This window comes from Rhopalosiphum maidis, chromosome 1 (genome assembly GCF_003676215.2).
Source record: "Rhopalosiphum maidis isolate BTI-1 chromosome 1, ASM367621v3, whole genome shotgun sequence".
NCBI classification, from domain to species: domain Eukaryota; kingdom Metazoa; phylum Arthropoda; class Insecta; order Hemiptera; family Aphididae; genus Rhopalosiphum; species Rhopalosiphum maidis.
In genome coordinates, this window is record NC_040877.1 from 19,024,219 (window position 1) to 19,051,097 (window position 26,879).

At 25.1% G+C, this 26,879-nt stretch overlaps 2 protein-coding genes across 4 annotated transcripts in view; both read right to left on the reverse strand.

The window, feature by feature from the left end:
• Nucleotides 1–13,933, reverse strand: part of LOC113555718 (polypeptide N-acetylgalactosaminyltransferase 2-like) — a 30,673-nt gene extending 16,740 nt beyond the window's left edge. The window contains exon 1 of the mRNA XM_026960242.1: nt 13,396–13,933. Within this exon, the coding sequence (XP_026816043.1) occupies nt 13,396–13,503 (108 nt within the window). The 5' untranslated portion in view covers nt 13,504–13,933. The remainder of the gene's footprint in view (nt 1–13,395) is intronic.
• A 7,528-nt stretch (nt 13,934–21,461) lies between these two features.
• Nucleotides 21,462–26,853, reverse strand: LOC113549556. 3 transcript variants are annotated; one of them, XM_026950913.1, is made up of 10 exons: nt 26,696–26,853; nt 26,511–26,601; nt 26,266–26,348; nt 26,032–26,199; nt 24,760–25,174; nt 24,391–24,650; nt 24,064–24,231; nt 22,238–22,369; nt 21,786–22,170; nt 21,462–21,725 (listed from the first exon to the last, which is right to left on the reverse strand). In XM_026950913.1, the coding sequence occupies exons 3-10, from the start codon at nt 26,337–26,339 to the stop codon at nt 21,573–21,575; spliced, it is 1,755 nt and encodes a 584-aa protein (XP_026806714.1). In that variant the 5' UTR covers nt 26,340–26,348; nt 26,511–26,601; nt 26,696–26,853; the 3' UTR covers nt 21,462–21,572. The 3 variants fall into 3 exon arrangements, with proteins under 3 accessions (XP_026806714.1, XP_026806713.1, XP_026806715.1); XM_026950912.1 differs by having other exon boundaries at nt 26,678–26,852; XM_026950914.1 differs by lacking the exon at nt 24,064–24,231 and having other exon boundaries at nt 26,678–26,851.
• Between the last annotated feature and the right edge of the window lie 26 nt (nt 26,854–26,879).

A 26,879-nucleotide genomic window follows, 5' to 3' on the forward strand; every position in this document is an offset into this window, starting at 1 on the left:
ATCTCCTAAAGTAGCAACACGTGCGCGACCCCTTAGGTCAGATTATTGCTGTCTGGACATTTTGATCACGTAATAAAGTAAACGGGTTACTTATTGCGTATCGAGTTTATTCAAGATGAATCTTCATTAGATAACCATCTACTATATAATATGATATATTGGGAAATAAGACGGTATGGGACAGTATTTTTATTAAATATACATCTTATTAAAATAAAAAAAAACATATGTAATAATATAGGTAATATAATCATAGGTAATGTAATGTATTGAGCGGTATTTTAACCATGACACAGTTTTAAGCGCGTATAATACTTATACCTTACGTATATATTATAATATAATAAAAATATTTTTAGTTAAATACGTCTTAAACAGTAGGTAGATGTATAATTTCTTTATAGTTAACAAGTCCGATTTCGTCATGATAAGACTGCATTTATAATATATACTGGTTATTATAATTTAAAGATAATAGATCTGTTTATTAATCAAAAACATTTAATTAATAAATAACAATTATAACCAAAATTATTAAATTAGTTTTTTTTTTTTTGTCAATTCTTATACTTCACTTAGGATTATATTTTCAATTCCACACTGAACAGCTATTATAGCCAAGCCTTTAGAATAATAACATAACAATCAGTGGCGTATTTAATGAATTTTTTTTTTTTTTTTTTGGGGGGGGGGTAATTTATATATATATATATATATCACAATGATTAATATATATATATATAGGCATATTATAGCTTACAATGAGTGAAATATAGGAATTAAAAAATCATCCCAAAATATCTTTCTTAACTAATTTGTTTATCAAACTAATATTATTAAATACCTATTCATTTATTTTGTCCCGAAACTAATTTTAGCGTCAAATTGTTATAACTCATAATGCACGAGCAATTTATTACTTATATTATTATATTATAACTATATTCTGCAGCTAACTAAATACATTTTAAGGAAATAAAGTTACAAAATTATTTGGCTCCAAAGTCCAAATATATTGTGTCTATATTACACTACTAGAGCATAGACCTTACATTTTGATGATATTTACAGAGCCATACTGCCCATACTTATACATTACTTTCATTTATGTTAACCATATAAACTTAAAACTATATATTATCATAAAAAAATATAATACGATGAAAAACACTTTAGTGGGTTATATTTTTATACGTGTATAGTACTATAGTAGTAAAAATTATTAATGCCTTAATAGCAGTATTTTCGAATTTTAATTAATTCAAATTATACTAGAATATAAGTAACGTATTGATGCAGATCAGTAGATCACATACGATGAGAACGATGAGAATTGAGAATATACATAAAAAATATAATATCGATCGATATTCAATACATATGTACATTAAACACATTAAATACATAATGGACACAAAACTATTGTCATTTTGAGTCATATTTAAAATAAGCCGATAACGAAAGATTAAAATTTGTAATGTTAATAGAAATTTAAAGTGATTATCTACAACCGCTTGATTTAGTAATATACGTCTATGAATGTTATTACACTTTTTTCCAGAACTGATACAAAAAATTAAGTTTTTCATATATTTTTAATAAATAGATAAGCATGAAAAAATGAACACATTTATACTTTATACAAGTATTCTCTATTAATTAAATTACTAAGGACAAGTACCTTAAGACGACCTAATTGTGCTTACAGTACAAACACCTATTCAAATTAACTAATAACTTTTAAATAACTCAAAATTGTACAAATAAATTTAAGCATTTAAATTTACCAATTAATCTCAAAATTATACAACTAAATTTATTTTAATTTTATTCATGTGGCTTGGTGTGGTGCGATCGTACACTCAACTGCGGAAACGCTCTGAGTGTACGTTTCGCGGCCGGTGTTGCTAGTTCCCGGATGGGTGACCACCCGGGATTTTAGTGACAAATCCTTGCCACACATACAAAAAACGTGTTTCAACCTACCGTTTCTTCCCTCTACAAATAAATAAAACCATCCAATGGTCTTTGTTGCCGCGGATTAAATAATAATAAAAAAAAAAATTTTATTGAGCGTACTACAATGCATACTGCATGCAATATAAAAGAAAACTTAAATATAACTTCATTGTATATTATGTACTATCTACTATTTACGTAAATATTACTACACTTCGTATATCTTAATAAAACTTTTTGATTTAAGTTTTAAATGACCTATATATAATGATGTTGCTTATTGATATTTGTTTTGAATTTTAATTTAATTTGTAGCTTTAGGTGTTAAGACTTGATATTTTAATATACAATTTCACTATCCTTTTTATATGTATAATACGCCAATACATTTTAGAAATCTTGAATCATGAATTTAATTAATTATTTATGAATAATTGATATTTTTAAATAATAAATACTTTAGATATTAAGGTATAATTATTGTAAAAAAATACTAATACTAATAGTAAGATGAGCTCCACTATGTTATAATTTATGTATTTCTTAAGAGTGATAATAGTTACAAGTTACACCATTAATCTACACTGAAATAAGCAAAGTGATATTAAAATTATCTAAAATGCCAATATCCGACTTGTTTGTATCAAATCCTGATTTTATGGTATTATTATTTTTTTAAATTATATATAGTATTCAGGTGTTTTCCATGTTTTTAATTTCATATTAAAAGTCGATTGAACTGAGTATATCGTATAAATATTTACACAATATACATTTTACATGCGGTATATCCTGTTACACTTCGCTTCTCATATTTAAATATTAAATGTTTAAAAAATCAATAAGTTCAAATTTTCAATGTCACCGATATTATTTATTAATGCAAGTAATTCAAATAATCAATTTTTTTTTTTTTTTTGGAAACCTAAACATTTACTAAAATAACTATAATGTTTTACTTAAAATAAAATAAAATGATAAACTGTTTTATATATACCTAATTAGTACCTTATATTTATAAGTATACCATTGCAGTATTGTATTAACATAATGTATTTAGTCAACACGTCAACCTAACCTATTATAAATGTTATGTGTTATACCTATAACCGTAACTATTTAATTATAATAAACACGAGAGATAACTCTATAACTATAATAGCCTACACTCATAATTTATGATAAAACACTGATACATATTTTTTAATTTTTAAACCCATAAAAACTTTATGAGTCATAATATAATAACATTATAATATAGTAAAACGATCTTGATAATTTTTTTTTTTTGTATATAGGTGCATGGTTTTTTATTTGGAAAAGTGTAAAATATATTTTGTATGCAGAATTAAGGTACCTACGTGACGATATGCAGTGGGAACGTAAATAAAGTTGGGATACAGACAACTTTTTTTTACCGTACAACCGGTGGCGATATGGATTCGTTCCAAAAGACAAAAAACTGTCAGACAAAATAGCTGTTATTGTAATGAACGCAGTTCCTGTATGCGTGCCGGGAATGAGTAAAAAAAAAAATAAAATATCCTGTAAAAACAAATCAAAATAAACCGTTTGGTCATTTTAGGTTTCAGTGACATCCATCGATTTATTCGTAAAGTTATTGTGTACAATGGAGCAAGAGCACACGGACGCAAGGATTATTACAATTTGATTGCCCGAGCGTATACACGTTTTAAAGTGTTAATGAATATTATTATAATTGAATAGAATAACGGGGCAGGGCCGATGACTATTTCCTTGCAATAAAAACAGTTTTATTTTATTTCATTGTTATAAATCATTTATATTTCAAACTATTTCATTTACAGGTATATATAGTATAAACGCAATATGATATATACATTATTCACCTAACTACATCACTGTTACATGATTGAAACGCACATCGTCACAGTCCCTAATATACGTATATATATATATATATATAGTTGTATGAACATGTAGACAATTTAACGCAATAAGTAGACCGTTAACAATAATTTAAATTATTATTAGCTAATTAAGAAAAACATGATACTTCCGTGCCCAAATGTGCTAAATGTCCACTAGGTACTGCAAGAACCCACCAACGAAGTATGATGAGTTTATACTTATAAAGTCATAACTTATGTATTTTTACATATTATACTATACTAATGAACAAATTACAAATACATCTATGTAAAATAACGTGAAGATACACTTTTCTATAAAATGTCATAAGAATATTATTTAAATATTTTTGATGATGAACTTAAAATACTATATTTGTTCAATCATAATCCTATCGGCTACCAAGTACATACATAATAATGTAAATTGTATCTATTAAACGGATCATTGAGTATCAATAACTATAATAATAAATGAGCTAAATAAAAAAAAAAAAAAGTCAGAATATGACTGAATTACTTATCACTTATTATTAATCGGCGTATCCGAGTTGAGTCCGAGATAACATTTATGATAAAGATAAACTACTAATTGGGTTCGACCATAGACATATAATAGAATATGTCTATGGGTCCGACTATAAACACCACGAAAACTTAAGTATTGATAATAATATTATATACCTAACTTATATCGATTTATTGAAGTCTTAAAAACTGTAAAAATCGATAGTTACATAAAAATAAAAAGTGGACAGAACAAAAGAAAAATTATTTTATTGAAGAAAAAATGTCGAATAATTAATGGGTAAAATAAATAGATTTGACTTCGAAAAGGCTCTATCTATTAAATTTTTAACCAACATTTTCTACAAAAATCACAAACAATAAGTAACGTAATTAAAGACATTTTTTAAAATACCCAAACTGTTAATGTTTCGAATATGTGCGGTGAATGACTGAATGAAGATATTAAATAACCATTGACGGAACTCCGTTATTTTAATTTAATAATAAATCATTATTATATAAAAAATAAATAACTACAACGAACAAAAAGTGGGCCAGTTTTTATTTCTAAGAATAGTCTGGAATTTTATTATTATTATTTCTTTAATTCATCGATAGAATTGATAGATTGAACTAATTTTTGAAAAACATCTAGTATAAATAATAAGTCAATACTGTCAAAGTATATACAAAGGTATATAACTAGATTTGTGGTATAAATAGGCAAATAGCTTAAAATAATTCTAAATATTTTAAAAATTTACATATACTATACAGTATACATATTACATAATATTGAAATGATTCAAGTTCCTCCAGTTGATATGTTTTGAATCACAGCGTTATTTATAACTATAAAATTTAAATTTCAAATACATATGAAAATTTTAAATAAAGATTATATCGATATAAATTTTAAAAAAACTAAAAATTTAAAATGTCTACAAATAACTTTAAAAACATTAATATATTTAAAAAACACATTCATATAATACAAACAAAATTCTAATCTAAAAATTTAGTGAAGATTTTAAATCTACAATTATTTATTTTTTTTAATTAATTACTACGAAAAAAAAAAACAAAATCAATTTTGTCCAACGTTTATGTTGCGTCAAAATTACCGTTTTCTTGCTGTTACAATTAGGATATACCTACATACCTACTTATTTATATATTACATGGCTATATACGATTTGTCTATGACGTGTGTCTAATTTATAATAAACGTTATTAATCATTTTTAATGATGGATATTTTATTACCATACTCATAAAAATGTACCTTCTGATTTACGTAATGATATTATAATTATATACATAACACATTTATTAGAGCCAAAAAATCGAATCAACTGTAACCTCTTATATCTCTTGTGGATAATATAATTACTTATGTTTAACATTATTCGTTAAACACAAATAATATTTAATGGCATGTTAATTTTCCAGACTTACTTTATATTATAGTATCAGTACTTATTCAGTTTAATATAGCCAGATCACATACAATAAGTATAATAGAAACAAAAGTAGAAATAAAAAATCATAAATATTAAGTTTATTTATTTGTACTCATAATAAAGACATTACAATGAATTATTTTCAATTTTAAATTATATAAACTAATACCTATTATACGATATGCGTTTTATTAAATTTGCAAAAAAAAATAATAACTTAATATTTAATGGTAGGTTTTTTTAATTTTATTCTCAATTTAATAGAATTTATTATTTAAGCTTAACCGATTTTTCAAAAGCTTCAAATTAAAAAAGCGTCAAGTAGATACCCGTTTTTCTGAATAGTAGGAATCAACTGTAGGTACCTCGTTATAATGGGTAGTTATTGTAATGAATATGATAAATTTAAATTCAGTAATAAATCATTGCATAGAAAAAACGGCTCTGTGCGGAGAAACATTTAACGGTTCTGCCCTATTACAATATTTAGTATTTACTAAGTACATTTTATTAAATATTTATATTGATACTAATGATATCTATAATAAACATTTATTTTATGTCGTATGCTATAGGCAATAGTTTAAAATAAATTTAAAGACTGTTAAATGTGTGTTTAGTAAAATAATTTCAAGTCCCCGAAAATATTTTTGAATTACTGTAAAATAACTAGAATAATGATTCTTTGTTTATGTATTCAAATTCAACAATTTCGTCAAAACTTGAAATTAAAATGTCCTATAACCTAATTATAAAAAACTTTGCAAAAGAAAATTGTATATTTAATTTTATTGAATATACAAAATTATAATTTAAGTAACAGCTAGTGTAATATTTCAATTCAATAGTTTCATTAATATTCTTAGAATTACATTAAAAAAACTTCAATCATTTATTGATAAATAATGTTTTGCAAGTAAATATCCAGGTTTGTCAAAATTTGAATTTTAAAATCTGGCAATATATTTGTGAATTTAAAATCAACATATTTTAATTCCAGTATAAACAACTTATAATTACTCTGTATTAAAATTTTTGATCAGAAGAAAAAAATTGTAAATTATACTTAATTATTTATAAATAGCTCATAATGTCATAGTAAACATACCAGTACATAAAATATTATAATATAAACATGAAAGAAAAATTGTATATTTCTACGGTTATTAATTATAACAAAATAAGAAAAAAATTTGATCGAAAACTGATTTTGCGTAAAAATGCCCGTTATCTCTATTTATTTTTCAATTATTAAGAGAATTAGAGAAGTACTAATTCGATTCACTTTTTAAACAGAAAAGACATTGAAGTTGATAATTTAAGCAATTTTACCAAAGGTTATGGCAAAATCAACAATTAATTGATTAATTAATTAATTAAAAACACACATTGTTAAAATCAAAATATTCATCGCTCTGCTCAGAATCTAAAATAAAAATACAATCTATTAGACACTGCTAATATTCAATTAAAAATGAAAACTAAATTTTATATTTAATGAGCTTTTAACTCAGTCTAGTAAAGTAGAAAAATAACTTAAATTCTACAACTTCCGAGTCGCAAATATTGACCAAACGTTAAATATGGTATAGATGCGAGTACCTATATAAACTATTATATAGGTATTAATTATTTATATAAAATAGACTAATATAAAATAAATTACCTAAATAATTAACTTAGAAACTGACAAACTAGTAATAACTATTATATATTAATATATTTTAAATATTATAGTTTTAAAATCAACTAATCAACAGTACAGTTAAGATACAGTTTCTCAGCTCGCAGAAATCATTTAATATTTTTTTTGTACAAAACTTTTGAAATTTATCTATTAATTCTAAAATGTTTATATTTTATAACTTATATATAAATAACGTTGACGCACTGCATAATACTGATTTTTCAAAATAACTTATTCAAACCACTTAATACCATAATATATGTAAATAAAAAATATATTTGATAGGTAATTGAATAAAAATCATTTATCAATATACTGATTGCTTTATAGTTCAATCAAATTTCACTCCTACGACATTTAATCTGCAGCTGGTTGTCGTGAGTCTAATCGGATATGGTAATGGTTTGCGTGAGAAATTATCGTTGTAGGCGGGGGTACAAGGTAGACGGGTTATATTTTTAACTATTTTTTCTACACAAAAACGAGTTAACGTCCAATTCACTTTCACCCTTTCGCACATACTACTATACGTGTTACGTTACATAGAATTTCCGTTGAAAAAAATAATGAATAATAATAATAGTAATAAATAATAAATACATAACTATGCTAACCAACAGTTTCTCCATTTCATTTTTACGATTTTAAAAAATATAATAGATTATTTTTTCCGAACGCGCGTTGTTCCGTTCGCCAAACGTTCACCACACACCAAACATAATACATATATAAATCATCAAATTACATTACTATATCATAGTGGACAAAATTGATTTTTCTTTTATTTAGACATCTAATTTCTGGCCAACACTTTTATATAACATTCAGGAGTGAGGACACGCTCTGATTACATCCCATAGTAACTCTAATGTATACTGTTATTTTGTATAGTCATACAGGTAATTCAATATAAAAACGTCTGAAGAAAATTATATAACAATACGTTACGAATTATGACTTATAATTCATAATTAGAACACAACTTTTTTCAAATATGTTCGATTTTTGAAGCGTCATTTTCAAAAAGCATAAGAAATATATTTACACAGACTATTGTACCCGCTTTTTAAATTATATAACAATACTTTCGATTTAAAAACGAATTTAACATTTTAATAGTTAATATATACTTTAAAAAAACCATAATGAACACTATAATATCATAAATTAAAATTGCAAAAAGTAAATGGGTTATTGGTCGTTTATACCTATGTAAAGGAAGATAGAAATTAGAAATAAGTTGTCTAAAGTTCTTCATCATTAATCTCCCCTTCTCTCCATCATTCAAGAATCATATCTAAGGCAGAGAATCTAAAAATATGATTTCACAAGTATTTAAACCAATTATCAAATTATAAAGAAACAAATGATGAACAAAGTTTTGTTTAATATCATAGTAAAATATAGTGCAATTTATTAGCAATTAGCATAATATAATAAACAATCTTAGGTAAAATAAATATGATTTCCAAAAATGTACGAGTAATATGACGAATTCAATATCTTATATTTTCTCAAAATTTGAACTTATAATGATTATAAAAAAAAATAATAAGACTATCGTATCTAAATTTTGAAATTTTTATTACTAATAAGAACGACTTGTATTAATATCATATTTAGAAAAATTATATCTAAATAAATGCTGAAAATTACAAATCCCTATAATTATACTTTTTTTAAATTATAATAACATTCAATATAATCATTAATCAATGTACTTATAGTAATGTTGTATAACTATTACTGTATTCCCAAAATTTCTTGTACAAATTAGATCAAATTTATTACCACAAACCACCTTTAAAATAAAAGATTGAAGTAAACTTGATGTTGAATAAATTTTTTTTTGAAAAACATAATTGTAATCTCCGTTTAGAATTTAAAAACCGAATGATAAAAAATCATTTTTAAAAAAATAAAATACGCGTTAAATTTTTTTATTTTTTTCTCTTCTGTAAAATGTACAATTAATAGTGCAAAATAATAGTATTTAATTCTCGATGCCTAAAATTATCACTGACTTAAGTTTATAGTATAGCATTATATATATTACTTATCATATATTTAGGTATCATAGGTATACCTCTCATAAAAGCAGTATCACTGTAGTTGTTTAATTATTTTAGTAAATATTTTAAATTGTGGGTGTATAGAAAATATTCATTATTTGCCGTTTTCTGTTAATATTTAAGAACATTTCGTAAATCGATGAACTTATGTATAGATATATGAAATGTCTCCAACAAATAATCGAATGTATAAGATAATATTATATATATTGTCTATAAGACTATAAACTATAAAAACAAACACAGAGCTCACGATTATGAAACAGAGGTGGGTGACAGGTATTACCTACAGAAATTAATGCTATTGACTGTGTCATTACTCTTAGTAATACAAAGAAATTTAACAATTACTTTAACGACAATACGTTTTACTTTCTAGATCACAATAGCTTACATTTCTTAATATGCAAAATATTTCTTCAACGTTAAGGTATTTTTAATATTTATTTAAATCGTTACGATTTTCTCTAATATTTATTTACAAAACCCAAAATATACATTTTTAAATAGTATGTCATTGTATAGGTAGGTACATTAAAATTGAAAAATGTTAAATGTTATCTTCATGGTTGGTTGTTCATCAGTTCATGAATATATAATTATTTATCATTTGCACGACTAGAAAAGTTGAAAAATAAAAAATAATTATGATATATAAAATATTTAATATCCTGATTTGTTATGCGATTATTTGATATGTATATGATCTAAATTATAAATGTAATGCATAAGTGTTTCATATACATTATAACTAATTAGGTTAATGATAACAATTATTGTTGTGAACTTTTTATGAAATAATAAACTTCAATAAAGTTTAAGTATAAATAACCAATTATTACTATCCATTTAAGAATACTAAATAATGTTACCATACATCATATTACTCGTATTATTATTATTTACCTACTATTTATAATAATAGTATATAGGTAATATCAATTATAATAATATACCTATAATTATATTACTCTACATTTATACAATATAAAAAAAAGATTTAAATACTTCAATATTCGTGTTTCGGATTTTATTTTAATATTTAACTACTTATTTATTAAATGTATTATTATAATCAATTAATATTAAAAAAAAAAAATATTTTTATATTTTCCAGAGTTTTAGGTATATTATTTTTACAAGGCTCATGCAACGATGCAACTATATAATATACAATAGATGCCAGTATAAACCTATAGATACCAATTGTATACGTATTATGTATATAATACTATATATTAATACTATATATAGATTTTCCGCATCCTGTACTAATGATTTGTATCAAAGTTCTTTGAGTTTAATATATATGTAATCGTAATGTTACTGTAAGCTAGGTAATATATACAATTATATTTTGTTTTAGGGTTTTTTCTTATAATTTGTATACTAAATCCTTTATCTTCATTATGGAAATAATAGTAAATATGCATCACATTTTTGTTGAGCTATTTGGAATAAAATATAATAAACTATTCATAATTCATACGTCATACCTGAGATAGTTTATGAAAATTAACCTATGTGTATATTCAAGATATTTAGAATAATATTTATCCCAAAATGTATTCTGCATTTTGTATTGAATTTTATGAATAAACTTTTATCTAGGCGCACTCGTATAACTCAAATAAGGTATATCTTGTAAAATCTAGATATATTTTAATAAATATATAACAAATAATTTTTATATTTACAATGATAAAATTAACAACAAATCAGTTTCAATGAAGTAACGATTACAGCAATATTGGCGAAAAGATATTTTACACACATTAATCATTAATGTGTTACATAAATGCATTATAGTGATACCTAATGGCTAGAACCTATATTCATACACTACTTAATTACTATAGTCAGCTAAAATGTCAAAGGTATATCCATACCTTTTTGGAAATTATGAATGAATTTTATGACAAATAAATCACTAAATAATAAGAATAGTGTAACTTAAACTTATAACTTATAAGTAATAAGTATCTTTGTTTTAATGAATATAGGTAGATAGGTACCTCGTTACCTATCAACTTTCTTATTATTGTATACAGTAATACCTATACTTTGCATCAAAAAAATTAGATATTGTTTGTTACATACGATCAACTTTTCTCCTCTTTATCCAATTTGTTTTTAATATACAGCTGTTTAAACTAAAATCTGTATACTCTAAGAACCTTCCTAAATACAAATTATAACTATAAAATTACGTTAACTTTATAAACAAAATGTAGATACCATTGGTACTGAATGTGTAATTTGTGGTCATATTGGTACCTTTTTGGTTTAAGAGTTATTCGTACTATTGTAACTTACAGAAAACGAATTTTTGGCACCATACCAAATTCCCATGGTACATATTATATACCCAATAAAAATACGCGGTACCAATATTACGCATGCGCATCTATATATCGTACATGTATATAGGACATAAATACGCAGATTGCTTTAAAAATAAAATTCCTGTGCAACAGACAACAGTCAAGTATAACTTTAAAGACTCCACTAGTCCTATAGTCAGTATCGAATATTGATGCTATGTGTATACATTACACATAATAGACCATTCACATTAAAATTATTATGATAACCTATATATAATATCATTTTAGGTTGATGGATCTACTAAGCCTAAGAATATAAGCTGCAGTAACGGAACGCCTAACGATGCAGTCGAAAAATTAAAAAAAATAGTAATTTTCATTTTAAACCATTGCGGTTATATATACGTACTTAGGTAGGTGGTATTTAGGTATACTTTGAACAATTTAATTTAATTTTTATATATGCGTCGCATGCAAACGTATATTAAGACATTTTAGCAGTGCTTGGAAGGAACGCGTTCAAAGGAATCCGTTCTTTTGATTTCGTTCAATTTTTAGGAACTCATCGGGAACGTAGTTCCTTTTTCATGTTTGTTTAGGAACGTATTGGAAGTTCGTTCATTTTTTAGAAAATCATGAACGAGTTTATTTTTAAATAAAAGAAATTAAATCATCAAAAATGTATAGCTTCTTTGAAATTTAGTAGCTAATATGAAGAGGTACTTATAAAAATAAACCTGTATACGATATTATTTATAATGTTTACAAAAGTTAAAACTATTACTAAATAACAATGTGTTGTTTAACATTTTAAAATTAAAACAATTATAGTGTACAAATTTACCTATGTTTTTTTTTTATTTTACCTCATATTAAAAAGAAACGAGGACAGGAACAGTAAAGTATTTAGTTCCTTTTTAACAAGAGGAACGTGAACGTGAACTAGTTCCTTTTTTAAAGGACTTTTCCAAACACTGCATTTTAGGCACCGAAAGGTAGACTATCTTATACATTACAAACTCCAGATTGGTAAGAATTTCATAATTCAGCAAATCTCTCATGTAAATATGACGAAATAGAGGGACATTTAAAAAACAATTGAACGTTATAAATTAGTTAAGTATTAAACGATCTTTTTTTTAAACATGTTTTATTATACTACTTATAGTGTAATGGACAATGGTTATATAGTATGTACTATAATAGTTAATATAATATCTGCATGCTACATATTATTTTTATAACTTAAAAGTAACTAAGATACATAATACATAAATATATAAAATAAAATACAAGCCTACTCCAGACTAATCTGATAGATATCACGCCGGTGTATCTCTCTATAGCTTTATATTTTATAAAATCCTCATAATATTCTTCTCTCATCGCTACAATTATAAACAATAATTATATTAATATTATACTGTCTTAATTCCTAAAAAATAACTATTATTTCAATGTTGATTGTAACGAATGTTCGACGTACCTTGGTGTCCCTTGAACCGGACTGTATCAAGTACACGACCACAAACATCCATGACGCCAAGAAAATCAATAGCAGCTTGACTTTCCTACGCATTTTTCCGGCCCCCATCGCGCGAGGGCGGCCTTTTACCGGTAAGGAACGCGTAGTCGAGCGCGTCTAGCACACCATCAAACAATATTATTTCCTAAGTATAGCTGCGATCACACGCGAGTCGACAAATCACTGATCGTATACCTACTATTATTATTTTCAAACTTTATACAACATGTATGTGTATATACACATATTACATATATTATATTATCTCCTCGAGGCACACACGATCACGTAAGATGTATATTTAAATATTAGAAATGTTATTCTCAATAGTGAAGGTATAACGCGATATGTGCAACAGGGTAAAAACTTTTTGAATATTTTCCTTCCCCCGAAAGACCTACTAAACGACAGAGCATGAGAGCGGTGACAAAATTTATATCGAACCGGACGGACTACGGAGACAACGACGACGAAAACGACAATAACCGACCGTGATCGAATGCCGACTGACTGCAGCTAGAGTGCTAGTAGTGCTAGTATTATTGCAATATCATATATTATTATACCGAAAGCCCCGCCGGCGCGCACCGGTCGTCGGAGTAGCAGCTGATCGCACGAGTCATGTCGAGCAGGATACGTGCGTAAACATAGTTATATAGTATATATACTATATAGTACTATGTACCAGCCATACCGCGATAAATAATAATTCTCCATCACTGTGGTCGCGCGCTGTTTTAACGATCGAAGATAATAATAATATAATACGTGTGTGTGTGTGTGTGTGTGTGTGTGTGGAACATTATTTTGATACCGCAATAAAGAGGAAATATTTAGGGTTTATATTTTGTCATTTTTCTTATTAGGTACACTGTACACTTAGGAGAGACTATCTACACTATAAGTATTAAAAAAAAATTTTATATCACCAACTATTAGACGTATTAATCTTTCAACGATAAATTAAAGACACTGTTATTAATTCCATGATAATTATTGAATATACACATCATGCATCAGACGTTTTCCTAAGATTTACCAGAGGAAAATATCACAGCGGTTCATAATACGTTTCGCCTATACAGCTCGGTATCTGCGGTAAAAAATATGTTTTTACTTATATAACATTTTTTTTAAATACAGATCATTTTTAAGTTAACTTAAATAGTTAAATGTACATAACAAATCTTTTAAAAACAATTAAAATATTTAAAAATTACAAACATTTTTTCAAAGTCTATGAATTGTATGGTTTGTATTTTTATATCATAATATTCGTATTAGATTTGTGATTTTTAAACACTGTAATTAACTTAATTATAAGTATATAATTTATATAAATTTTTATTCACTTAAAAAGTATATACTTGCAGTAAAAATACATTCTGTTGTTTTTTTCCTAAATTCACTCTATACCGGTAAATCCAATACTGACTGTGGTTCTCAGAGCCGATATTTAAACCTGGTGGCGTCTGCAAATAAATAGTTTAGACAAAACGTTTGATTTATTTCAACGATAGACACGCCCAAAAATAGATGTCGCCGAATCAGTAGGTAATAGGTATCTCGGTGCAACTGCATGATTGCGCATCTTTTACCTTTTTTCTCTGAGTAAACACAAATATAAATTCAAAAAATTTACCAACATTAATAATAACATAATACGTAGTTAAAAAATAAAAATAAATAATACTTACATCACATATATATATATGCAACAAAAATTAAGTTCTTATAACATTTTAGCACAAAAACATGGTCCTAATGTCAACAAATAATTATTTTTATATTTTTTTAAGGACTTTTTTTTTTTAAGTATGTATTATAAATACAATATTTTCTTCTTGTTCTTTACGAGTCTTTTTAATATTTTGTTGTTTTATATTATATATTTTTAAATAAGATTCGCTTTGAATATCCAATAAAATATGTATAACTTAGTAAGTAGATAGATGAGATGTATAAAACTGAGCGTTATAGACTTACAGTATTTGTGGAAAAATTTTGGCCCATTGATTGTTCTTGCTTCTATTGAAGGTTCAGTTGCCCATAAAATTGGAAGAAAAGCGGCATCAGCCATCAGATGATATATAAGTAATTGTAACCTAACCTAAAACTACGTTTTTGTGCTAAAAAGTTAAAAATTTATTAGTTAGAACTTATTTTTTGTTATATTTTTTTTTTTTTTTTTGATTATATATTACGTTATTATTAATGTTGGTAAATTTTTTAAATTAAATATTTGTGTTTACTCAAAGTAAAAAGGTAAAAGATACGCAATCATGTTGTATTTTTTCAAATATAAAAAGGTAAAAAGCGCGCAATCGTGTTACGCCCAGGTATCTTGTATCTATAAGTGGCTACTAGCTAAGTTTTCAAAGTTATTATTATGATTTTTCAGTGGGAGTTCGTAATTTGCACCACTGCAGGTAGCCGAAAATAGTGTTTGTAATTTGCACCAAAATGAATATCTATTAGTAATGGGTACCTACTATCAAATAATAATTTTTATTTCTAGTGTAAAAATACATAACTACTAAATTATATTTTTGGTTGAAATAATATAATAATTATAATATTATATAATATATTTGTCTTGTATTATTATTATATTTAGCTATAATATATAATAAGGTATAGATTTTAAGTCAATACTAACGTAGTACGGCGTAAATAACCACATAGTATCTATAAACAGAATATTCAACGTCTTTGGCTTCCATGTTCATATCTCAATATATTATACTCAAATATCAAAACATGTACGATTATTTTTCGATAGTACCTATCTAATAATAATCGATTTTGATTTTGATCTTTTGTGAAATTACATTTCCTATTTTTTACTATCTGAGATGGTGTAAATTACATATCTTTATTTTGATGCAAATTACACATGTTGTAAATATTTAAGGTACATTTAGGTGCAAATGGACTACACCCTTTTCAGTTCAGTTCCAAGCTGAAACCTAAATTTATTTTTTCATCTTTGTCATACAATATAAATATAGATATCTATTGTAGTTTTGTCCTATTATAACAAGTATGCATGTATCTGCTACCTACCTATAATGAAATATGTATATTAATATACAGAGAACAGCATATCCTACTAGTACCTACGCGACTACGCCAGATTATTTAATATGGAACTTACAAAAATGTTTAGTCAAAACAGCAAACAATTAATAGTGCTAAAACAATTTTAAATTAAAATTTGAATATAATTAAAAATAAGTGGTTATTCAAAATGGAATAAATGTTATGTATATATAAATTACCGAAGTTTGTATAATGTATCTTATCGGTTTTGTCACAGATTGTATAATATTAATTTTTTTTTTGTTGCCGTAGTTTACATTTCGACTTTTAGAAAAGGTGTAATGGTAATTTTGTCGCAGTTTACCATCTCTCGTTCTGAAGTAGACCCGGGAGAGTTTCTATGTTTCCGTCAACGGGCACCAAATAAAAGTAGTACTGGCCTACTGGAGTAGACTCAGGAGAGTTTACAATCGCCCTATATTAGATATAGGTAGCCGCAGATAAGTATATATTACACAGTACACATCTACTTTTACTATAAAACGGTTTATAAATTGTAGATTATAGGTACAGAACTCATACCTTTTATCTACATTTATAGTTATTAGTTTATTACTAGGGCTATGAATTTGTAGGAAAGTGCATTGCTTTGGTGGTTGTGATTTAAATTAAGTAACAACAAATCCATTTACAAAACTTTTATTTTGCATTTTTTTTTACGTTTCTAATTTTTTAAGTCATTTCTTTGCCTTTTTAGTTCATTGTTTGATATTTTTTAATTAAATTCCATTAATTAACATCTTTGAAAACCTTTTAACGATTTTAAAAAATGTATCAGACAAATAACATTATTAAAGAATCAATAAACTTCGAAATCAAAATTCAAATTAAATCAACTTTTTTAAGTAAATTCATTTTTTTACATATAATATACTAATATTATTATAAATATAAAATTTAAATTAAAAACCATTTTAAGTGCATTTTGTATTATATTTTTTAATATTTTAAATGTATTTTTTAAAAAATTTTAATGCATTAAATTCACAGCCCTAGTTGTTAGCTAATAACTGAACCGTGAAATATATTCAGATACCTATATACACTCGAGTCTTGAGACTTGACCATTGATAAAACAATAATTAAGAACAGCTAGCGCTGGGTTGACGAAGTATTGGCCTACCTATAGTTTTAGAATTTCTAACGTTTGATTACAGCTACAGTTAATGGTTTAAATAATTAAAATCAATTATATTTTCTACTAATTTTTGTACTAATTTATCACCAAACACTAAAAATTGTTCCATATTTTGAGTGGTCCGCTGAGTTTTACTTGGTATAACTCACCAGGTCAATCCATCCCTGATTAAGAATAATAAAGAAACAATAATTATTACTAATGTTTATACACAATATATACGCTCAACCGTTATTCGAGAATAGGTATTAACATTGATTGGTTTTTTAATGGCGTAAAATATAACTCTCGATAATATTTATAACCAGTGGTATTAGCCTATTAGGTATCACTGCATCAGCTACCTATATTAAAACCTCTTAACTAATTATAAGTAAATATCTAAAATATAATTACATTTCAAATCTAAGGACAAATTATATTGACATAATATAATTTATCATGGACACCATAAATATTATAAATATTATAAGGCGTTCGGTATGTTCTTACGTTCTTAGGTACCCTCCAGCGGCGTTTTTTAGTGACTTACTAGGTAGGTATTGCGAACGCAATACACCAATTGGCAATAGATACATAATTTTTGTGGGTGTTGAACTATTGACATAGTTGGCTGCTGTACGTAGCCAGTACCTATAGGATGTAAAAATTAAAGCTATCTATATAGATATAACTATGTATAAGTATGTACTTGAAATGTGTTCTGTATTTTAATGAGACAAACTAGGACTGTTTCAAAATTTCAGTTAACTAAAATTTGATTGATTTTTTTGTTTTTTTATGACAACAAAGCATTTTATTTTATTTATTATAATTGTTTGTGTATATTTATTTTCTAAAACAATATGTATTCGGGTTACAAGCTATATTGAAAATTCTAGCTAAAGCCAATTGGCGTTTAAAATGTAAAAATATATGTTTTTACAAATAAAAATAAATAAAATTATTTATTCAAAATTATACTTCGTCAATTTTAGGGAAAAAGTGCATATTTTATTGATTTTCGTATGCATATTAAATATGTTCAATATTTTCTAAAAAAAAAACTAATTCATTTTTTTTCTTAACCTATGTATTCAAAATAATATTGAATACAAAACTCAATATTATTTTATGTAGGAATTTATTGTCATCGTCACAATCAAATATTAATTTGACGACACCGGTGCAATGTGTATTTAACCCATATCACGCTAATAGATCAAAATACTGTTTATCTTATCGTCGATAATAAGTTTTCGTAAATGTATTTAATATTTATTATTTATTCATTACTCCATTAGTAAATTTGTTGTACCGTCTATATTTTTGACATTTTACAGTATTTTTAAACTTTTTTTCATTTCAATAAGATATCTAAATGCTAATCAGTTTTCTGCCAAAGTTGAAAAATTATAAATTTATTTTCTCATATTCTTACAATTTTTTTTTTTGTGCATATTAATTATTAACATCATATTAAATGATTTTTTTTTGGAATTTTAAATAATTATTTTGCATATTTTACAATCTTTTTTCATGCATAGATATTTTGTCTAGTTTATCTCCTTAACTCCCGAACTCTATTAATTAATATTAATATACCTACCTAATCAGAAACAATTTAGTGTCTCGGGGGCGGATCCGGACCAAAATAACAGAGGGGCATGTTTAAAGGGCACACATTAATCTTGATAAAGTATTTACATACATATGTTACTTTCCACAGTCTCGTACAAAACAAAAAAAAATATTCTATAATATAAATCACTATAATTTTGTTACCCTTGAAGTATAATTATGTCAAAAACTAAAATTAGGTACTTCAAACTATTTTTTTTTTTAAAACGGTGGGGGGGCAATCGCCCCCTCTGGATCCGCCACTGCAGTGTCAGAAAAATTAAATAGAAATACTAAGGACATTTTTAATAAGGTATAAGGCATGACTGTACTATATCATAGAATACTATTCTATGACTATATAGTACATATATTTTAATAATTTTTACTTGGGTATTTATTAAAACGAAATCGACTTTCGTCTTTCGATTTTCTAATGTCAATATTTAGTCCAAGCTAAGTCTCGACTCATTATGCAACTGCCTGTATAGGTAAGATAGATAAGTGTAGTCAAGTAGTTAATTTTCAGTTTTAAATTAACAACAATGAATAAGGATATGGTTACAAAATTATGTAACTTAGATAATCTAAATATTCTAAATATCGGACTATATGATATTATTAATTATAATAAATTACATTTTAGTTATTAAATTATAATGTAAATATTCATCATGAACATACTATGAAATAATATCACAATATTTCATTCTATTTAAGCAATAGATATGTCATTGTCGTATTTGTATGTTATACCAGAATATTAAAAATTATATGTTTTAAACTTTTAACTACCTAATTTAATTTTAAAATCTATGTGCATTATAATTAATAAATTATGTGCCAAGTAATGGTCTGTAAGTACTAAGTTGCATATGTGAGTATCTGAATTAACAGCGGGACTGGGACAAAAAGTATATGGTAGTATATGATAAATTAAGTATAAGAAATAGTAATCACTTAGGCATAAAAATAAATAAACTATTCATGTATTTATATACTATATTGTATTTGTATAGGGACTGCATAATTTTATAATAGTTTTTAAAAATATTGTAAATTCATCTTAAATAGGTAGGTAACAAAATATAACCTAAGGTATTATTTTTTTTTTATTTTTATTATTATTATTCATTAAAAGTTCAGAGTAAAAAAAATTATTAAGTATGAGCATAGAATTAAACTTTTTATTTTCACATTTCAGCATCATTAGATTAATTTTCAACTTCATTGTGATTTTTTCAATGAATTATCCAGTAGATAATCAGTGATAGGTATTAAAATGATATTCATATTATTTAAATTTTAAATCATACATATTATATAGATTGGATATTAAAAATTTAAATAATATAGAAAAACTAATATATATTATTTTGAGTTTTTTTCCTTTATCAAAACAAACTAAGCTAGGGAACATAAAATTTGTTTAAACAACAATTTCATTAGGAAAGAAAAAATATATAAGATTTGGGGATTTTGTAAATATTTATTGATTGATAATTACTATCATTGGTTTTAAATAGTACTATTATACTTTTATTAAAATTCAATAGTTAGTACCTAGTTGATTACTATGCCAATGTAAGAGTAATTGTTGGCTAATTATCTAGTTGTTGAAGCCTTTCTTTCACAAAAAAAATTATATTATAAAATATATAATTACTTAATATTTAATAATAAGATTATTTGATTAGGAAAAAATAACTAATATACATAGTAAAATAAATCTAAATCATAACTATGGTTGATTCTTTTATTTTTTTCAAAACTTAATTATTTAGTTTAATGTCTTTTTAACTTTTAACAATATTTTCTTAATTTTTATACTAATTGATATATTTCTACAAGTTAGAAAGATACCTAATTAATCAATTTGACCATTTAAAAATAAGAGTATAAATAATACATTTGAGATTTCAACAATATGAATAAGCAATGTATTTAAAGTACAAAATACACAAATATATATAAATTAAAAATTATAAAGTTAAAATGCATAAAATACAAAGCTTTATTAGAACTAACCTGCTAATATTTAGCAAAACAGATTTAAAATGTACCTACTACTATAAAATTAATTACTTAAATTGTTAACTACTCAAGAATATATTGTTTGAATATTTTTTATGTATTTAAAAATGTAACTGAAATTTTAATTAAAACATTATAGTTAAAAGTGACATGATTGCATTATATCCATATCTCCTATTCGGTTTATTGTATTCAAAACTTTCTGATCTTAGCATACCACACAGATAATAATTTTACAATTTAACTATAAGATATTCCAAGAAGATTAAAATACAGCTCCCAAGTAATTTATATTTTTATTAAAAGGACAATTTGTAGATGGTTTATTACTGTTTCTTCTAAAAGGATCACAATCAACCAATGACAATGTTTTGTCAAAACATAAACGCACTTCATCAATATAAGGTATGTTGGTACCCTAAAAAAATAATGATTTAAATTATTATCTTTCACAACTAATTTTAAATATAATACATACACTTTCGTAAAAACAATCGATATGTGGGTTTTTACCCAATCCAGTTCTTAAGGTATGCCAAATTTGATTAACTGGATAACTGCCATTAGGCTTAATGCCTCCCTGTTCCAATATATCGGTTAGTACATATTGCTTGGACCAATCTAACCCTTGTTTAAAATATTTAAATTCTGAATCTAAAGCTGACAGTGATTTAGCACAAGTTCCATGTTTTATCCATTCGTGTTTCCACAGATCGCCTTCTCGTTTCTTTGACCATGCCTTTGACGCTTTAATTTCTGTCCAACGATTGTGTAATTCTGGAATAATGGTATCTAATGAATTTATACTAAATGCTGTTTGGTTGTTACAATAAGCTGGACCAAAGCTTCCAATCTTAGATGGCCTAAAATTAAATTAAAAAAATAAGAAAAACATGTATTTTTAGTTAAATAGGTATATCATATAAATACCAAATTCCATGTATTGTCCACTGATTACGATTGGCTGGTAAATTGCATATGTGAGTATCTGAATTAACAGTCCAGGTATGACAAAAAGTATATGGCCATGATTGAGAAAATACTAATACATCCCATTCTTTGCTATATCCACATAATAAAAATAATATAAAAACATTTATTATAAGCAATACTGTTGTTCTTTTTTAATAGATCATAGACTTCATGATTATAATATAATAAATATGAACACTAAAGAAAAGAAATCAAACCGTTCCATTCACAAAAGAAAAAAAAAATCGTTAAATTGATACCAGTAGCACTTAATGACAGAAAAATGTGTTTTAATCTGTTTCATATAAAAATAAATAAGATTTTCTCAACAAATATGCAATATGTTTGAAACTTTGATATTATAACATTAAACAATTATCAATTATACATCTCATACTATACTATTATATAATTTTATGTACACTTAATTGGATTTAAGTATACAGTCACTACTTTAAATAATTTATTCAAGTACATTTATGCAATCACTGCATATTTACTATGATATATTAAATATAAGAAATAGTGATTACTTAGAAATAAAAATAAATTAACTGTTTGGGTATTTATATACTATATCGTACACTGCATAATTGTATAATAGTTTTTAAAAATATTGCAAATTCATCTTAAATAGGTAACCAAATATAACCTTATTATTTTATGCAAGTTAAAATGTTCTACCACAGAACAGAATTCTTCTGGATGGAAGCAGAGCTTAACAATATTTGTTTTGGTGGAACTGTGTATCTAGTTCTATTATTTATCATTAAGAAATCGATTTTTATTCAATTAAATATTTTTATGTACTTTTAATATCAAAAAGTTAACTACAGTTAAGTATATCTCATTGAACTTAGAATAAATTGTAACTTATTTTATTTTAATAATTATATTGATGTTTGGAGTGTATTCATTTTCAGGCCAATCAATTGAAAAAGTGGGCAATACAATAATATTGAAGTTTAAATACACAAATGTATATCTTGGGTCGTCCAAATTAAGCGCTAGTACTTATCATGATTCATGAATAATGAATATTCAATTTAATAGATTATACATTTTTTAATCATTGTCATATCATGTTTATATTATATATTGTAATAATTAATTATGTTCTGTGCTTGAGTCCTCAGGAGCATTTACATTAATAGATAAATAACAATCATATATTACATTTTAATAATAATTAGTAATAGATTAAAGTAAATATACATATTACATATTTTCATGATTGAATAAGTAGTATAGAATTAATAGAGAAATTGACATATTAAACCAGCATTCTAAGACAAGGAAAGATAAGCATTGAATTAATATTGAAGAAATATACTTAAAAATCTAGAGATCAGAAACTATTTTTAAAATTATATATCATTGCTTTCAAATTAATACTGTTATACTATCTTGTACCAAGGTAAGCAAAGCAAGAATAGTAAATTTTATAAAGATTTTATTAAAAATAAGATAGTTCCCAACACCAGGTGAATTAAGTATCCTGTCAAAGTTTTTAATAATTATTGAAAAAAATTAAACCTATTTTGGAATTTGGAAATAAATACCATCTATACCTGATATTTATTGATATAGCTAAGTTCCTAGTGTATTTATTTAATTATTACTGTTATTAGTTATTACCTTTATTAATGTTCCAGCAGTAAACAAATTCTAATAGAAAATATTAAAATAATTTTAATATTGATTAACATTTTGAGTGTTCAAAAACTGTTTAGATTTTTAGTATGTTAAAAGTAATAAATTAATAACAAATAAAAATGATGTACCGTTGTATATAAGGGAATGAATTTGATCGATTTAAATTATGATTATATGAAGTATTTGTGCGAGGCTGATATGATTGTGATCTGTTAAAGTGACGAGGACTTTTAGTTATCCACTCATTTGAGTGATCAAATACTTTTCGTTTTAACCTGTATAACAGCTTTGAATGCCTGAAAACATAGTATTTTGGAAAGTTGTCTATTTTTATTTTTTATTACCATGCGATTAGTAGCATTTAAATATACAGATTGTGTTAATTTTAACTAAACTATAAAAGGTGGAATAAAAAAAAAGCAAATTATTAGTTAATAAATATAATTATAATTTACTCATCAACAGTAGAATTTAAGTTTGTAAGATTAGAATCAGTAGAAGTAGAATTGGAGTCTGTAGAATTAGCATTAGTAGAAATATTCTGTTCTGGAACATAGTCCAAGTACAAAATAGGTTTCTTCATGTCACAATTAGTTAATAAATGAGACTTCTTTGTTGACCCCCGTCGAGGTTTCATAATTCCATCACAATCAATTTGTTTTAAAGTTTTATCAAAACATATTCTAATTTCAGCCAACATTTGTTCTTTTGTATCCTATAAAAATTAATCCATCTCATATTATTTTAATTTCTTATTAAAATTATTTGTGATGATTATAAATTATTATGAATATTATTTTTATATATTCAAACTATAAACTTACATGTTTAGTTACACAATCGATCCATGCATTTGTATTCAAAACCGACTTCACAGCTTTCCAATAATCAGCTACATTTAATGTACTATTTATTTTGATATTACTTTTTTCTAAAACGTCCCTCATATTGTACTTTTCAGACCATTCAATGCCTTGAAAGAAGTATTTAAATTCTGAGTCCAAGGCCGGCAGTACTACAGCACATGTACCATGTTTCTCCCATTCATGAAACCAAATACTTTGTTTTTTGTGTGATGTCATTATGGTTGAAGAATTTCCTTCCGTAGTATTACTAGGTGAAAGTTCTATATCTGGCCAATATTGATTTAATTTATCTTTTATACCATAAATAGAAGTAGGATTAAACACCAAAGATTTGTTACAAAATTGTGGGCCTTCAGTGCCATATTTTGTAGGCCTAAACAAAAAGTATGAACATTTTTAAAATAATTAAATAATAGAATTTTAAACATATATTCTATCACAAAATGTATTGGTTCTACTATGTTTGTTGTGCTATTTTAAATACAAGGAAAAACTACCAAAAACTGTAGAAAAATTTTCAACAAACAAAATTGGAAGTTATGTTTACAATATATTTTAGATGCAATGTTAAAATTATTTTCATTGCTTTTAAATTTATTCTCACTAAGTCACAAACTCTGAAACTCACAACACCTAATAATGCAGGCAAGATCAAATTAGTTGAAACTGTAGATCTAATGAATGAAGTCCAACTGTAATTTAATCCTTAACTTTAAATTTTAAATTTGTTCAATACATTTTTTTCAAAGTAGATTAATAAAACAGAAAAAAAAGAAAATATAACTTTTTATTTATCTAAGAAATACTTTTTTTTTACATTTCATGTCTCAGGGTAAATATTAAAAGAGTTCTGAATACTTTTTATTTAACTAAAAACATGAATTGTATAAGCATACAATACAACTAACCAGTTGTAATACGCTGCCAATTTTGGAATAAGAAACTTACATTAATTTGTTTTTCCTTTATCTTTAGTCTTTGGTTAGACTGAATAATACTTCTATCACCATCTTTATTTCTCATAAGCATAAGTAAATTAATTGTATTTTGTACTTTGGAAATTAATTAATGAGATAAAATTTCTTAGACCTAATTGTTTATATTATTTAGATAAATTAATTTGATTTTATGAAGTTTAAATTACCATTAGACCATTTGTCTGGTATTTTAAAAGTAAAAGAGTAATATAATTCTCAAAAACTAGAAATCAAAAATAAGAATTATACAAACCATATGCCATGAACTGTCCAAATATTCTTGTCAGATGGTAAGTTACATGTGTGTGCAGCATTTTGACTTTTCCACGAATAACATAATGTGTTTGGCCATGTTTGTGTGAATATAAGAATGTCCCAACTATGAGGATCTTTTGGAGGGCGTGGAGTTTTCATATTCAATCTGTGAAATAAACAAGATTATTCAAATACCTATACAATATTAATATTTTTAATTTATTTTATTTACCCTAAATACATTGTACCAAGACCAAATGTCACTATGACTGCTGAAAGCAGCGCTGTCCTCTTACTCATACCCATTTTGAGATACTAAAATAAAAAATAAATTGAAAGTGTTGAGGTGGGTGGGTAAATTTTTCTATTTTTTTAATAATAAATACATACATTTAAAATTTATAACATATTTTAGTACAATTTTTTGTTTTTACATTTAACCTATGTATATGTTATAAAATACATAATTATACTTACGCTTACTGACTGCCCTTCAAACAGATGGATTCATAGTAACAATGTATTAATAGAGCAAAACAATTAAATGAAAGTACTGAACCTTCGTTTGCTGAAATAAATTAGCGTCAAAATATTAAATAATGATTATTTAAGTGTATCGTAGAACAATTTAAAAAAAAACATACATTTACGCAAAAACTTACAGCTCACTCAATACTCGATATCAAAATTAAATTATTATTTATTATTATTCAATGTGAAACTGCAAATTGCGAGATTGCGTGACGGACCAATATAATCGAACAAATAATCAACGATATTGCAGCGTTATCCACCACTATTATTAAATAATAAATGTATAATTGTTTCTCCCAACACGCGCGGTAG